Raw genomic sequence first — 16,009 nt, forward strand, 5'->3', positions numbered from 1 at the left:
CATCAGTACGGAGAAGGCGCTCGATGCCACAAGGAGAAAGACTGAGTGGCTACTGTGTGTGCCAGGCATGAAGCCAGTGGACTTTATATACATTATTCAGCATATCTAATTCTCAAAAGATTAAAAAGACACATTTTTTGCCCTTGAGGAGCTTGCAAGGAAGGGGACTGCCCTCAACTAACTATACGAAAACAGACAGTGAAGAATCATAACTGACGTATAAACCCAACGCCAGGCGTGTAGGGAGGAGGGTATGATTCATTTTGACTAAGCAGATAAAGGAGTCATTTCACTGGATCTTGAAGGATGAGGAAATAGGAAGTAAACAAGAGGAGAAGGAGTTGTGAAAGGAGAAGAAGGGAAACAAGGAAATACCAGGCAGAAGGAACAGCCTGTGGACACCTGCAACGGTGGGGAAGTGCACGGTGGGCTTGTGGAAAGGGCATGATGTGGTTTGGGAACAGGGCATGAGTGAGGGGAGGGAGGAGGTGGGGTCTTAAGATGAGTGAGTGCTTTATCCTGCAGACCATGGGGCAACATTCAAGGGGATTAAACAGGGGTGTGAAACAACAAGGTCCTACTGGGTAGCACCAGGAACTATATTCAGTATCTTGTCATAACCTATAATGGAAAAGAATCTGAAAAAGATATATCTGTCTATCCAACAGGTTGGCCAAAACGTTCATTCGGGTTTTCCCGAAAAACCTGAACGAACGTTTTGGCCAACCCAATATCTATGTGCCTATGTGTCTATCTATGTGCCTATGTGTCGATCTATGTATCTATGTGTCTATGTATCTATGTATCTGTCTATCTGTTTATCTATCTATATTTCTATTTATCTTTCTCTATATATCTGAATCACTTTGCTGTACACCTGAAACCAACACGATATTGTACATCAGCTATACTTCAATAAAAAAAATTTTAAAAACCCTGGTGTGATGTGAGCAGAGCTCAGCTTTGCAGTAACTGGCCCACACGTGGGGACGGACTGACTCAGGCCCTCAGTGAAGCAAGGACAGCTTGCTTCTGCTGCTCACAGCTCACAGGCCCTGCCCCCCTTCTTCTTCCAGATTCAGCCTCATCCTTCTCCCCCAGAGTGAGACACAGAACCCAACAATACTGAGGACACAGGAGGTCGAAAAAGGCATCCAAACCTACAGGCTCTTGCTCTTTGCAATAACAAGCCTTCCCTGGAGATCAAAAAGGCTGTGAGCTTTTTCTTACCTGGAGTCTTCCAATTGCCACAAGGCAATATTTACTGCTTTGTCCCACGTCAGCATCTTCTTCAGGTATAGTCATTCCTGAAATGAGAAATGCCAGAGTCATCAACGACATGTCCAAGATGAATCGAAAAGGGGTAAAAGTGTCCATGATTTTATTTACATAATCAAAGATACAGATCCACTGTTGACCCTGCAGGGTCTGGGAAGCTAGCCAATGAATTAACCATCCCTCGCTCATTTCCTGCTCCTCTCTCTGCTTGATGTCTTTTGATAATTTCATGGTCCATTATCATCCGCATCTGTGGATGATGCAGAGGAATTTAAGGAAGATGAAACAAATTATTCATTTATACATTTGCAAAACTTGGCTAAAACACTTGGTTATAAGAGAAATTTCAATAAGAAGTGTATATGGGCACTTCAAATTACATAAATATTTCACTTATCTGTTGCCAAAAATCAAAGACCACCAGAGGCAGAATCATAAACAAAAACAAAAAACTAAAAATAAAACTCACCAAAACCAAAATGGCTAACTTGCCAGGCAAGAGAACATAACCAGCGTTCACCCTTCTGATGTAAAGTCAGGGTTTTCGAGGGATAGAAAGGAGAAACTGGTGATGGGAATGATGATTAAGCGCTGAAAACCAGTGCTCTGGATAGGAAGGAATTGGTTAAAACAATCCTCATTGTTGTTGGTTAGAACTGTTGGAGTGGAACAAGCATTCTGCTCTGATATCTCCTAGACAAGAGCTGTTAAGCAGAAAATTCCCTTTTATACTGCATTAACACTTAACATAAGTATTTTCGCACTAGGTCAGACCGAAGGTTCACGGTGATAGAATCACACAAGCACAGTGACAGACCATCACGACAGACTGTGGAGGGAGTGTTAACACGACTCTCGCTGTAAGGGCCAGAGAAATGTCACTCCCTCCTCATCCCCACCACCCTCTTCACACTCCCCTCTGCCTCCCCCCCGCCCGCCGGAGGTAACCAGCCCCTTAGGTTTCTGCTTTATCCTTTGCTGTATTTCTTTTGCACAAATGAGCATCTGTCTCCTCTTCTCCTATGAAGGGCAGTGCACTGTAGATGCTCTTTTGGGCTTTGTTTATTTCACTTCACAGTATGTCCTGAAAGTCACTCCATAATTATTCATAGAGCTCTTCTTTATTCTTTTTTCAGAATTGCATATTGCTGTGTTATGTAGAGTAACCAAGGTTGAATACTACCACTCTCTTATGTATGAACATTGAGGTGTTTCCAATACTCTGTAACTACAAACAAGGCTGCAAAGAATAGTCTTGTGCACACACATTTTCTTAAGAATTGGAGGTCTGGATACACCCAGAAGATACACCTACCCTAGAAGTGGGATTTCTAGGTTACAAGGTAAGTGTATATGTATGTAGTTTTGTTAGGTGTTGCCAAATTCCCCTCCAGAAGGAGTGTACCAATGTGCATTCCCACCAACAAGGTATGAGAGGCCTTTTTCCCCAGTCTTGGCCAACAGAATATGTTGTCATATGATTTAATTTTGGTCAGTTGGATAGGTTAGAAATGGTATTTCAGTGCTGTCTTAATTTGCATTTCTCTAATTATGAGTGAGTCTGCACATCATTTCATATGTTTGAGGATCATTTTTGTATCTTATCTTTTAGTGAATTGTCTGTGTATCTTCCCCATTTTTTTTTAAAGGTTTTCTTTTTCTTTTTTAAATTTATATATTTTATTTTTTGCTGCGTTGGGTCTTTGTTGCTGCACCTGGGCTTTCTCTAGTTGCGGCGAGCAGGGGCTACTCTTCGTTGAGGTGTGCAGGTTTCTCATTGCGCTGGCTTCTCTTGGTGCAGAGCACGGGCTCTAGGCGCACGTGCTTCAGTGTGGCACGTGGGCTCAGTAGTTGTGGCGCACGGGCTTAGCTGCTCTGCACCACGTGGGATCTTCCTGGACCAGGACTCGAACCCGTGTCCCCTGCTTTGGCAGGCGGATTCTTAACCACTGCGCCACCAGGGAAGTCCCTTCCCCATTTTTCTATTGGGATTTTGATCCTTTGCCCCTCAATTTTCAGGAGTTCTTCGTATATCAGGCATATTGAGCCTTTGTGGTATATGTTGTGAATATGTTCTCCCGGGTGGCCCTTTGTCTTTTGACTTCCCTTACGATGATTGAAAAAATTTATAATTTTTACGTAGTCGAATTTATCAATCTATTACCTCTAGTATTTGAGTCATAATTAGAAAGCCATTTCCTACACCAAGGTTAAAGAGAAAGTCAGCCATGTTTTCCTCTGATATTTTATGGTTTCTTTTTTTACATTTAGATCCCTAATCCATTTGGAGTTATTCTTGTGTAGGGGTGTGAGATATACTGGATTTAATTTTATCTTTTTCTAAATGGCTATCCAGTTGTCCCACTAACATTTATTAAAAATGCAGTGATTTGCGATGCCACCTTTATCATACTATAAATTCTAATATGTATTTGGGTCTAATACTGGGCTTTCTCTTCTATTCCAGAGGCCAATTGTGCATCAAGCATTAGTACCACACGATTTTAATTACAGAGGATTTATTGTATGTTTTAGTATCTGGCAGGGCTATTCCTCCCTTGTAGTTTTTCTTTTTCATTGTTTTCTTGTCTATTCTTGGACGTTTATTTTTTCACATGAACTTAGTATCAACTTATTTAACTCCATAAATAGCTTGCTGTTAGTTTTATTAGGACTGCATTAAATTTATAAATCAACTTCAGGAGAACTGACATCTTTATAAGGTTGAATTGTCCTACTCAAGAACAGGGGATGTTTTCCATTTGTACGCCTGCTTTTGTGTCTTCCAGAACTGTATTAAAAATTTCCTCATATATACTTGTACTTTGTATACTTATGAAAATTCCTAAGTACTTACATTTTAAAAAAAATTTAAGTGTAATTGACATATTAGTTTCAGGCGTACAACACAGTGACTTGATATTTTTATAAAATGATCACCACAATAAGTCTAGTTACCATCTGTCACCTTAAAAGTTGTTACATTTCCTATGCTGTATGTTACATCCCTGTTACTTATTTATTTGATAACTGGAAGTTTGTACCTCTTAATTCTCTTCACCTATTTCACTCTCCCCCAACACCCTCCCCTCTAGCATTCGTTTATCCTCTGTATCTATAAGTCTGTTTCTGTTTTATCTTGTTTATTTTCTGTCTTGTTTTTTGGATTCCACATATAAGTGAAATCATATGGTATTTGTCTTTTTCTGCCTGACTTATTTCACTTAGTATCAATATAATACTCTCTAGGTCCAACCAGGCTGTCACAAATGGCAAGATTTCATTTTTTTTTTTTTATGGCTGAGTAATATTTAGTTGTGTATATATACCACATCTTTTTTATCCAGTCATCTATCAATGGACACTTAGGTTGCTTTCATATCTTGGCCACTGTGAATAATGCTGCAATGAACATAAGGGTGCATATATCTTTCTGAATTAGTATTTTGTTTTCTTTGGAAATATGCCCAGAAGTGGAACTGCTGAATCAGATGGTAGTTCTATATTTAATTTGTTGAGGAACCTCCATTTTGTTTCCATAGTGGCTGCACGAATTTACATTACCACTAGCCAGTGCATGAGGGTTCTCTTCTCCACATCCTTGCCAACACTTATTATTTGCTGTCTTTTTGATAATAGCTATTCTGACAGGTGTGAGGTGATTATCTCATTGTGGTTTTGATTTGCATTTCCCTGATGATTAGTGAGGTTGAGCATCTTTTCATGTGTCTGTTGGCCATCTGTAGTCTTCTTTAGAAAAATGTCTATTCAGATCCTCTGCCCATTTTTTAATTGGGTTGTTTGTTTTTTTGATGCTGAGTTGTATGAGTTCTTTGTATATTTTAGATATTAACCCCTTATCAGATATATCATTTGCAAATATCTTCTCCCATTCAGTAGACTGCCTTTTCATTTTAATGCTAGTTTCCTTCTCTGTGCAAAAGCTTTTTAGTTTGATGTAGTCCCATTTGTTTATTTTTGCTTTTGTTTCCCTAGCCTAAGGTGACATATCCAAAAAAATATTGCTAAGATGGATGTCAAAGAGCATAGTATATTTAGTTCACAGAGTTTTATGGGTTCAGGTCTTACATTTAAGTCTTTAATCCATCTTGATTTTTTTTTGGTATGGTGTGAGAAAGTAGTCCAGTTCGATTCTTTTGCATGTGCTGTCCATTTTCCCAACACCATTACATATATGTATGCAAGCCTTGCTGGCCTTCAATGCCAGATGTCTGGGGGCTTGTCTTCCTGATGCAGGACTCTCAGTCCAGGGAGTCCGATGTGGGGCTTGGACCCCTCACTCTTTGGGGAGAATTTCTGCAATTGTGATTATCCTCCTGTTCGTGGGTCACCTCCCTGGGGATGTGGGTCTTGACTATATGGCATGTTTGCCCCTCCCACCCATCTTACTGTGGTTCCTTCTTTATGTCTTTAGTTGTGGAAAATGTTTTCTGCTAGTCTTCAGGTTGTTCTCACTGGTAATTGTTCTGTAAATAGTTGTAACTTTGGTGTGCCCATGGAAGGAGGTGAGCTCAGGGTCTTCCTACTCCTCCCATCCTAAGTATTTAATCTTCCTTCTTGCTATTATAAATGGGGTTTTCTCTACCCTTATGCCTTTTGTGTATTGTTTATGTATACAATGACTACTGACTTTTGTATATTAACTTTGTATTGTGTTACTTCACCGAATTATAGCTTCAGTTAATTTTATTATTGATTCACTGGGCTTTTGTAGGTATATTATCATATAATTTAAAATAGAGATAGTTTTCCTTCTTCTTTACACAGGTTTTGCCTCTGATTTCTCTTGTTTGATTACATGGGCTAATATCTCTATTACAATGTTGACTAGTAGTAGAGATAGTGGGCGTTCTTGCCTGGTTTCTGATCTTAGTGGAAATGTCTCAAGGGTTTCTCCGCTAAATAAGATACCTAAAAAGTTATCTCTGAATTACTGTTTGGCATTTCTGCAAATCTCTTTTTTTTTTAATTAATTAATTAATATATTTATTTATTTTTGGCTGTGTTGGGTCTTCGTTTCTGTGTGAGGGCTCTCTCTAGTTGCGGCAAGTGGGGGCCACTCTTCATCACGGTGTGCAGGTCTCTCACTATCGTGGCCTCTCTTGTTGCGGAGCACAGGCTCCAGACGCGCAGGCTCAGTAGTTGTGGCTCACGGGCCTAGTTGCTCCGCGGCATGTGGGATCTTCCCAGACCAGGGCTCGAACCCGTGTCCCCTGCATTAGCAGGCAGATTCTCAACCACTGCGCCACCAGGGAAGCCCTTGCAAATCTCTTTAACGCCTTGCTTCATAGTAGATAGCTTTATTCTATTATCTGCTGTGCATAAAGTCTATTACAATATGTTGTTTTACTTGAGGAATATGAAGAAAATATAGCCTCACATGGAGGCTAGTTGGAGGGGGGAGAAGTTTTTTAAGGTAATTATTGATATTCTTCTTTGATATTTTCCTAAACCTTGACAAGTGATAGTTTCTTAAAGGTTAATTGAAATGTGATTCATTGACTATATCAATGAATTTTTCATACTCTGTTACATGAAAGTAGATTGGTCTAACACTTTGACTGGATCTTTTACCCATACATGATTTTGAACATCATGTATTGGTCATTTGGAAAATATTGGTTTACCAAATTACACAGATCTTCTAAATGTTGACACATTACATTATACAATAAAAAAAAAAATCACACTTGTTAATTTCACCATGTATCGCATCAGAAGATATGGTTAGGTATTGGTCATGATTATGGTGGTGGCTACAACTTTTCCAAAATTCAAATTTTCACTAAACAGTTTGAATTTTATCACTGACAACAAATACTATCAACTGTTTTCCTTGAAGTGACAGGCTCATTTTAACTTTTTAAGAAAAATATCTGCCAAACACACAAGTTTGAATAACCATAGTTTGTTGTCATTCTTTCAAGTAAAAAAATGGTGTTTGTGAAAAAAGCAGCTAGTTCAGCTCACAACTCAAACAACTGCACAAGTGCTTTTCCTTGACACAATCAGCATGCTTTGGTATGCAGCAGAAGTCACTTTATACATACTGACAATTTCAGACTTTAATATAATTAATATTATTAATATTTTTACTTCTTCATCAAGGACATTCTCAAGTGAAACCAGCACTTTTAAATTAAATTTTGAAGTTAATTTTTCCTGCAAGTGCATGGTGATAAACCCCAAGCACGAGAAATGTGAAAATTACACCAGGGCACGTCATAAGTGTCTCAAAACCAGTGATGAAGAGAAAGTCTTCAGGACTTCCCTGGTGATGCAGTGGTTAGGAATCCGCCTGCCAATGCAGGGGACACGGGTTCGAGCCCCGGTCAGGGAAGATCCCACATGCCATGGAGCAACTAAGACCCTGCGCCACAACTACTGAGCCTGTGCTCTAGAGCCCGCGAGCCATAACTACTGAAGCCCGCGTGCCTAGAGCCCGTGCTCCGCAACAAGAGAAGCCACCGCAATGAGAAGCCCGCACACCGCAACGAAGAGTAGTCCCCGCTCGCTGCAACTAGAGAAAACCCGCGCACAGCAACGAAGACCCAACACAGCCAAAATTTAATTAATTAATTAATTAATTAATTAAAAAGAAAAAAAAGAGAAAGTCTTCAAAGAATCCAGAGGGGGAAAAAAAAAAGACATGTTTACATACAAAGGAACAAAGATAAGTATGACAGCTGATTTCTTGTCAGAAACAATGTAAGTAAGAAGATAATATTTTAAAGTATTGAAAAAAAAAAACCTGTCTACTTAGCATTCTATATCAAGTGAAAATATCTTTCAAAAATAAAGGTGAAATAAAGACTTTTTCAGACATACAAAAGCTGAAATAGTTCAGCAACAGCACACCATCATTATTAGAATGTTAAAACCATCTTTATGCCACAAGAGAAATAACATCACATGAAAAAATGAATCTACACAAAGGAATGAAAACCACTGGAAACGGTAACCATGAGTAAATACGTAAGTGTTTTTTCTTTTTTTTTTTGCCACACCACGCGGCATGCAGGATCTTAGTTTCCTGACCAGGGATTGAACCCAACCACCAAGGAATTCTCAAGATTATTTTCCTATGAAATAAATCAGTAACGTAAAAGCCAGGAGGGGAAAAAATGGATGCACACTATTGTGAGATTGTTATACTGTATGTGAAGTGGTATAATATTGCTTGAAGATAGACTCTGATAAGTTCAGATGCATATTATAAGCGCTACAGCAACCATTAAGATACCAAAACAATTACAGCTAATAATTCAAAAAAGGAGACACAATGAAATCATTAAAAAATTCCAAAAGAAGGCAGGAAAAGAGGAAAAAGGGAACAAAGCACAAATAGGAACATAGAAAACGATACATAAATGAACCATAACAATAATCACATTAAATATAAATGGTCTAAATGCCCCAATTAAAAGGCCAAGTTTATCAGATTGGATAAAAAAGCAAGACCCAACCATATGCTGCTTAGAAGAAATACTAAAGATCTAAGTTCAAGCTTATTTGTGTCTTAGATGGTTTTTAAACCCTCTTGGGGGTAGTATCCATATTCTTCAGTTTCACTTCATGGAAACTTCTCTAGCATGGTATATGCTACTGACAATATATGACACAGAAGTCAGGGTCCTGGAGCCACACTGGCTAAGCTCCATCTTAGCCTGCATTAAAACTGAGGTCCGTGTGACGTCTCTACATCCACCTTGGGAGAGGCCTCTACATGCTACAATGCTCATGAGTGGTACAGCAACTACTGTCATTGACTGCAGTTCCAGAAATTACTTGAGAAGGAAGTTAAAGTGTTAGAAGACTGAATGCACTGATTCACGTCCTTCTTCACTGATTTGTTCATGCCAATCTTGATAAACAGTCTTATTCAAGAGAGGGCTGCAGGAGAAACAGTGACTATAAGGAACCATCCCATCTACTCTTTTATCCTCATCCTCTCCCCACGCCCAACTCTTCTTCCACTGAATTTGGCTGACAGTGGAAAAAGTCTCGAGTGGCCACTTGACTCATACCACTCCTCAGGTTCTGTGGTCTAAACCAAGTTCAGATCCAAGTTTTTCAAATCCTAGTTTTTCCAGAAAATGGGCAAGTGGGTATCTTGGTTTAGGGTCAACCCAAAGCAGAGCCTGAGACAGGACTTTAGTGCAGATAGTTTACATGGGAGGTGAGTCCAAGAGAGGAGGGGCGAGCCAGTGAGGAGAGTGAAAGAGAAAAGGAAGAAAAACCAAGATCAGGGAAGCGCCTCCACACTCTGGGCTTTGCCTACAACTGGGCCAACTGTGACCCTTGCAGGGGAGTCCCTGGTGCAGAGGAGAAAGACACCACATCGTGTGTTTTTTTTTTTAAATATATGTTTACTTATTTATTTGGTTGTGCCGGCTCTTAGTTGCGGCATGCAGGCTCCTTAGTTGTGGCATGCATGTGGGATCTAGTTCCCTGACCAGGGATCAAACCCGGGCTCCCTGCTTTGGGAGTCTTATTCACTGTGCCACCAGGGAAGTCCCAGACACCACATCTTGATATGGGATGCTGTCAGCCTGAGGTGAGTCTGAGCTCACCTGCTGCATGCAGCTGAGGCTGAAGTGCCATAGGGCACCAGCGGTGTCTGTTAGAGTGACCCAGCCTCTTCTACCCTCTGCTTCCTTGTCTGAAATGGGTATAAAATAGCTCACCTCATGCTGTGAGGCGTGAATGAGAGGATGCGTGGAGTCCCCAGCCCAAGGCCCGAATGTCAGCTTCTTTCTCGCTTCCCTGACCTCACTCCCCAACTGCTGGTAGCAGGTACATCTGTGGGCAGTGGGCACAGATGCATCTTTGCCACACTTAGGATGAGGGTGCAATACCATTGGCCAGAACAGGAAGCAGAGAGGACAGCATGAAGAAACCATGTTTTTCTGTTCTATCCTTTGGAGGAATCGGGCAGGATGAGGCTCTCATTGGCTGATACTTGAGACCATCTGCCTAGAGATATCACAATCCATTTGTTGATTCGTTCTTCATCCCATCAGTGTTGATTGAGAATTTTCGCAGATTTTTAAAAAATAGCCACAAATGCTCTTTACGTACCTTCTATCAAGAGTTGAAGTTAGATTCCCTTGTGACTACTTTGACCAATAAAATACAGTGGAAGTGACACTGTTTGGCTTTTAGACAAGGGGTCCCCGACACTGAGAAGCAGAGACGGGTCATCCTTACCGCACCCTGTGTCAACCCCTGGCCCACAGAAGCTGCAAGTATAAATAAAATAGTGGTGGTTTTATCAATAAAATAAAATAAGGTGTCTCAATTAGAAGGTGCATCAGTCTAGAAGCGTAGAGGAAGAAAGCTGATGGGGGCCCAAGCTACAAGTCCTTTAAGTGTATAAACAGGCTCATCTGTAAGAAGGCATTTTAATCCACCAACTATGATTATGTTAAAATAATCCCTTGGCTTTGCACAAATGAGGTGGAAAGTTGCGACTTATTAAATAAATAGTTTTGGCCTTCACGTGGGCAAGTAATCTTTAGTTGTGAATGAGATCCAAGTATGTGTTCGCGAAATTTCCAGAAAATCTTCAGTAAACCCAAACTTCCTTAAAGGAATTTATTTATGTGCCTGTCTGAAGGTTCTCCTTAGGACATTGGACTCAGTTTTCCCCTGAAAGGGTTGGCATCTAACACAGTGGAGACAAACATTTGTAAAGGCGGCTCTGACACACTCCCACGAGCAGCTGTAGGGATCCAACTGCCAAGAAAGCTGTGATCATCGTTGCTCAGACTACCAGGGTCTATAGGTGGCTGCGGACGAGCACAGGAAGGCAGGCGCAGGCTCTGGCACTGGCAGGTGGAAAGGATTCGGGACCAAGCCCTCACATGCTTCTCTGATGAAATGCCTCTGACAGTGCAGTGATGTGCAATCTCCAGATTATCATCCAGATATTTGGATTTTCTCTATTTTCCAAGCATTGCTTGGGTAATACTCTCAAGTTACAGGTGATCTTTTAAAGTGGTTTTGACTTTCAGTACTCAACAATAAAAAGACAAATATCCCCAATTAACAAAAGGGCAAAGGATCTGAACATTACTCTAAAGAAAGTATATGAATGGCTAGTAAGCATGTGAAAAGATACTCAACATCATTAGTCATCAGGGAAATGAAAATCGAAACCATAATGAGACACCACTTCATACCCATTAGGATGACTCTAATAAAAAAAATGCAATAACAAGTGTCGGTGCGGATGTGGAGAAATTGGAACCCTCATATACCGCTGGTGGGAATGTAAAATGGTACAGTCGGTTTGGAAAACAGTCTGGCATTTCCTCATGAGGTTAAACACTGAGCTACCATATGACCCAGAAATTCCACTCCTAGGTATGCACCCAAGAGAAATGAAAACATAACGTCCACATGAATGTTCACAGCAGCAATATTCACAACAGCCCCAAAGTGGAAACAATCCTAATGCCTGTTAACTGATGAATGGATAAACAGAATGTGGCAAACCAAGACACTGGAATATTATTTGGCAACAAAAAGGAAATACTGACACGTGCTACAACATGGATAAACCTTAACATCATGGTAAGTGAAAGCAGTCAGTCACAAAAAGTCACATATTACATGAGTCGACTTATATGAAATGTCCAGAATAGGCAAGTCCACAGATACACACAGTAGATTAGTGGTTGCCTAGAATTGGGGGGAAACAGGGCATAGCTGCTAATGTGTATGGAATTTCTTTCTGGGATAATGAACATGTTCTAAAATTATTTCTAATGATAGTTGCAAAACTACGTGAATATACCCCAAACCATTGAATTGTACACTTCAAATTGTACACTTTATGATATGTGGATTATATCGCAATGAAGCTGGTACATAAACAAGATTTTGAAAAAAAAGGGGGGTAGAAATAAGGGGAGTAAAAAAGCCACTCGTAAGGCCTACCACAAGAATATCAAAAGTGATGTCTTGGTATATTTCCGTCCAGTCTTTTTGGAGCAAATTTAGAAAACTATAGATAAATAAAAGGACAAACATTAAAAATTAACCTTAATTATGTTAATATCCTTATGTCCTTTACTGTGTGTATATGTGTATAATAAAATGTCTTTTTTTTCCTTATATTGTTTAATAATCTGCTTTGGAAACTTTCCAGCTTACTGAGAAAATCTTTCAATGTGTTGAAACATTGTTGTGTTTTCATTTTTCCTTTGTATGGATGTGCTGTGATTTGTTTAACCCAGTCTCTCTGATACTTAATGCATTTAGTTTTTCCCCAGTTTTTCACACACACAAGAAATATAATTACTTGCATCCTTCTAGACAAAATCTTGGAGCATACCAATGATTTCTTTAGCATAAAAATCCTTGGAGTGAAATTGCCAGCTCAAAGAGTATAAATGGTACTTTATTATTAGTTATATTTGCTTCTCTCTGATTTTCTTTGAACATGTATTTGTTTTCCATTTGTTCTTTTATGGGTAGCCTGTACGTGATTTTTGCCATATAAAAGTTCTGTTTGCAGATTTTTTCCTCATTGATTTTAAAACTCTTGTTATATATTAAGAATATAGGACTTCCCTGATGGTGCAGTGGTTAAGAATCCGCCTGCCAATGCAGGGGACATGGGTTCGAGCCCTGCTGCAGAGCAACCAAGCCTGTGCACCACAACTACTGAGCCTATGCTCTAGAGCCCACGAGCCACAACTACTGAGCCCATGTGCCACAACTAGTGAAGTCCGCGCGCCTAGAGCCCCTGCTCCGTAATAAGAGAAACCACCGCAATGAAAAGCCCGTGCACCGCAACGAAGAGTAGCCCCCGCTCGCCGCAACTAGAGAAAGCCCGCGGGCAGCAACGAAGACACAACGCAGCCAGAAAAAAAAAGAATATATATGGGTCTCATATAAGTTACTTTCTATATTTTTTTTCTTTAAAGTGTTTTCTTTGTTTATTTCTACAGAGAGTATGATTAAAGTATAGATAATCAAAACTGTCAGTTTTTACTCTGTAGTTTTTGCCTTTGGGGGTCATTCTTTGAACAGCACAACCTTTATCCTTATAGATTAGGATTCCTTAAGGATTTTATATAATCCTTAAGATTATATAAAATATTCACCTATATTTTCATATAGTACTTTTATAGTTTCATACTTACCTTTAATAAATCTGAAACTTATTTTTGATATACTGTATTTCATGGTTTTCCAAATGATCAGTCAGTTGTCCTCAAACTATGTACTAATTTTTTCCTTTCTAACTGAAAATGCAACTTTGATCACACACCACATTTCGAAGGATACTTGGGTCTGTTTTAGGTCTTTTATATTTGTTCAGTAATTGGATTTATAAAATTCATCGATCACATCTTAATTATTTAGGCTTTAAAAAATATTTTCACATATGGCAAGGCAATTACTCCCCAGTACTCTGTTAATCAAAGTTTTATCAGCTATCTTTTATATTTATTTGACCGTATGAATTTCAGAATTAATTTTCATTTAAAAGAAATCCCACTGGGGCAATCATTAAAACTGTATTAAATTTATAGATTGGTTTAGAAAAAACTGAAATCTTTGTAATACTTAAACCTTTATATCAAAGAATACACGTGACTCTCCACTTAGTTACATTCATATATAATTCGTATATTAGCTACATTCATATCCTTCAATATTATTTTGTAGTTTAAGTGAAGAAATCTTCTACAATATATTTCATGTTAATGTTATTAGCATGTATTTTAAATTGTTGCTATTTTTATAGATGGGTATTTTTTCATATGCTATTGTCTAATGTGTTACTGATTTTTTTTAGTATTTCCTAAATGGCTTTGTATTCAATTTTCTAAAAGATTTTCAGTAGGTTGGATTTGGTTTTTCAGGTAATCGTATCTTTTGCAAGTAATGTTAAGTCTATCATCATTTTCTTTCTTTTCTTCCTGTCAAGTAGTTATGCTTTATTTCCTTTCCTTTTTAAAAATAAATTTATTCATTTATTTTTGGTTGCATTCAGTCTTCATTGCTGTTCGTGGGCTTTCTCTAGTTGTGGCACGCAGGCTCAGTAGTTGTGGTGCACGGGCCAGGTTGCTCCACGGCATGTGGGATCTTCCCGGACCAGGGCTCGAACCATGTCCCCTGCACTGGCAGGCGGATTCTTAACCACTGTGCCACCAGGGAAGTCCTTATTTCCTTTTCTTATTTTACTGTCTGGAGTAGAAATTCCAAAACAATGTTGATTAATAGAGGTGATACTGAGCACTCCTCTCATATTCCTCATTTTAATTAGAACCCTTCTAATATTTCACCATTCTGCAAGATATTGATTGCTGGTTTCAGATATTCGTTTTGTCTACATTAAGGAAACATATTTCTATTATTGGTTTACAAAGACTTTTTATTTTAAAAAATTAATAGCTAAAATTAATTAGCTCTCCTCCTTTGATTAATTACATTAACAGATTTCCTAATGTTAAAGCACTAAGGTAGTCTTGTAATTAATACGTATACGTATAACGTATAACTGTTAATTTGATTCGCTAACATTGCATTTAGCATCTGTATGCTCATAAATGAAATTGGGTTCATTGTTTTCTTTTTTAAAATGCCCTTGTCAGTTTTTGTATCAAAGTTGTGCAAACTTTAAGAAACGAAGCAGTACACTTGCTATCTCTTCCTGTGCTTTTTAAGTGTTTAAATAATTTGCTCATAAATCCTCTAGGCCTGGCACCATCGGGGAGAGCAGTTCTTTGTCAGCTTTTGCAATTTCTTGCCTAGTTTTGATCTCCTCTCATTAAAAAAAAACAAAAACCTTTCTTTGATTCAATTTTCCCAGAAATTAGCTTTCTTCCCAAAGATTTTAGCATGTATCAATTTAAATTATGCACACTATGCTTATAAGTTTTTTAACTTTCTCTGATAAATCTCTTCACCCTTAACGTGCATTTCTTTTCTTTCTTTTTTTTAAAAAAATAGGAATAGACTTGTCAGAGGTTTTCTCTTTTACCAGTCTTGATGAATAACTATTTATCAATAGGATAATAATTTTGTTTTCTAGTTTAATTTTTCTCATTTCTATTTTTTCATTAATTCTATCCTTTTAGTTTGCTCATGGTATTTTGTTATTCTTTTTCTATGTTTGTAAGCTAAATAAGTTCTATTTTCATAGGTTAAATTCCTAATTCATAAGTTAAATACCTAGTTTTCCCACACTTAATAAGAAAAGCATTTCAAGCCACAACTTTCCTATAAACACTCTTTTGGCCACATCCACTAAGTCTTGATATGGAATGGGGCCATGGTTCTTAATTACAAAACAGTCTTTAATGAGAGTTTAATTTTGATTTCCATCCTGCACCAAAAGTTAGCCAGGATAGGTTTCTTTGTACAAATACCATAACTGGTTTACCTTTTCATAAGGACACAAGTTGTATTGGATTAGGGGCCCACACTACTCTGGTATGATCTCATTTTAACTTAATTACATCTGCAAGGACTCTATTTCCAAATAAGGTCACATTCTGAAGTACTAGACATTAGGCCTTCAACACATGAATTTTGTAGGGGGACCCATTTCAACACCAAACACCTCTGTGAATACTCTATTCTTGGCCTTTCTAACAGGTTAGCCATGACACAAACCTAGCATATGAACTGGGAGAACCCCTTCCTGTACCCACGACGAGTGTCACTAATTGGTTATGGTATATTTTCC

At 38.6% G+C, this 16,009-nt stretch overlaps 1 protein-coding gene across 2 annotated transcripts in view; it reads right to left on the bottom strand.

Moving 5' to 3' along the window:
• ARNT2 (aryl hydrocarbon receptor nuclear translocator 2) overlaps nucleotides 1–16,009 on the bottom strand; it is a 193,072-nt gene that overhangs the window by 46,297 nt on the left and 130,766 nt on the right. For both annotated transcript variants that reach the window (XM_068559007.1, XM_068559000.1), the window contains exon 9: nucleotides 1,231–1,307. In XM_068559007.1, coding sequence (XP_068415108.1) covers nucleotides 1,231–1,307 — 77 coding nt within the window. The remainder of the gene's footprint in view (nucleotides 1–1,230; nucleotides 1,308–16,009) is intronic.

This window comes from Eschrichtius robustus, chromosome 1, assembly GCF_028021215.1.
Source record: "Eschrichtius robustus isolate mEscRob2 chromosome 1, mEscRob2.pri, whole genome shotgun sequence".
NCBI classification, from domain to species: Eukaryota; Metazoa; Chordata; class Mammalia; order Artiodactyla; family Eschrichtiidae; genus Eschrichtius; species Eschrichtius robustus.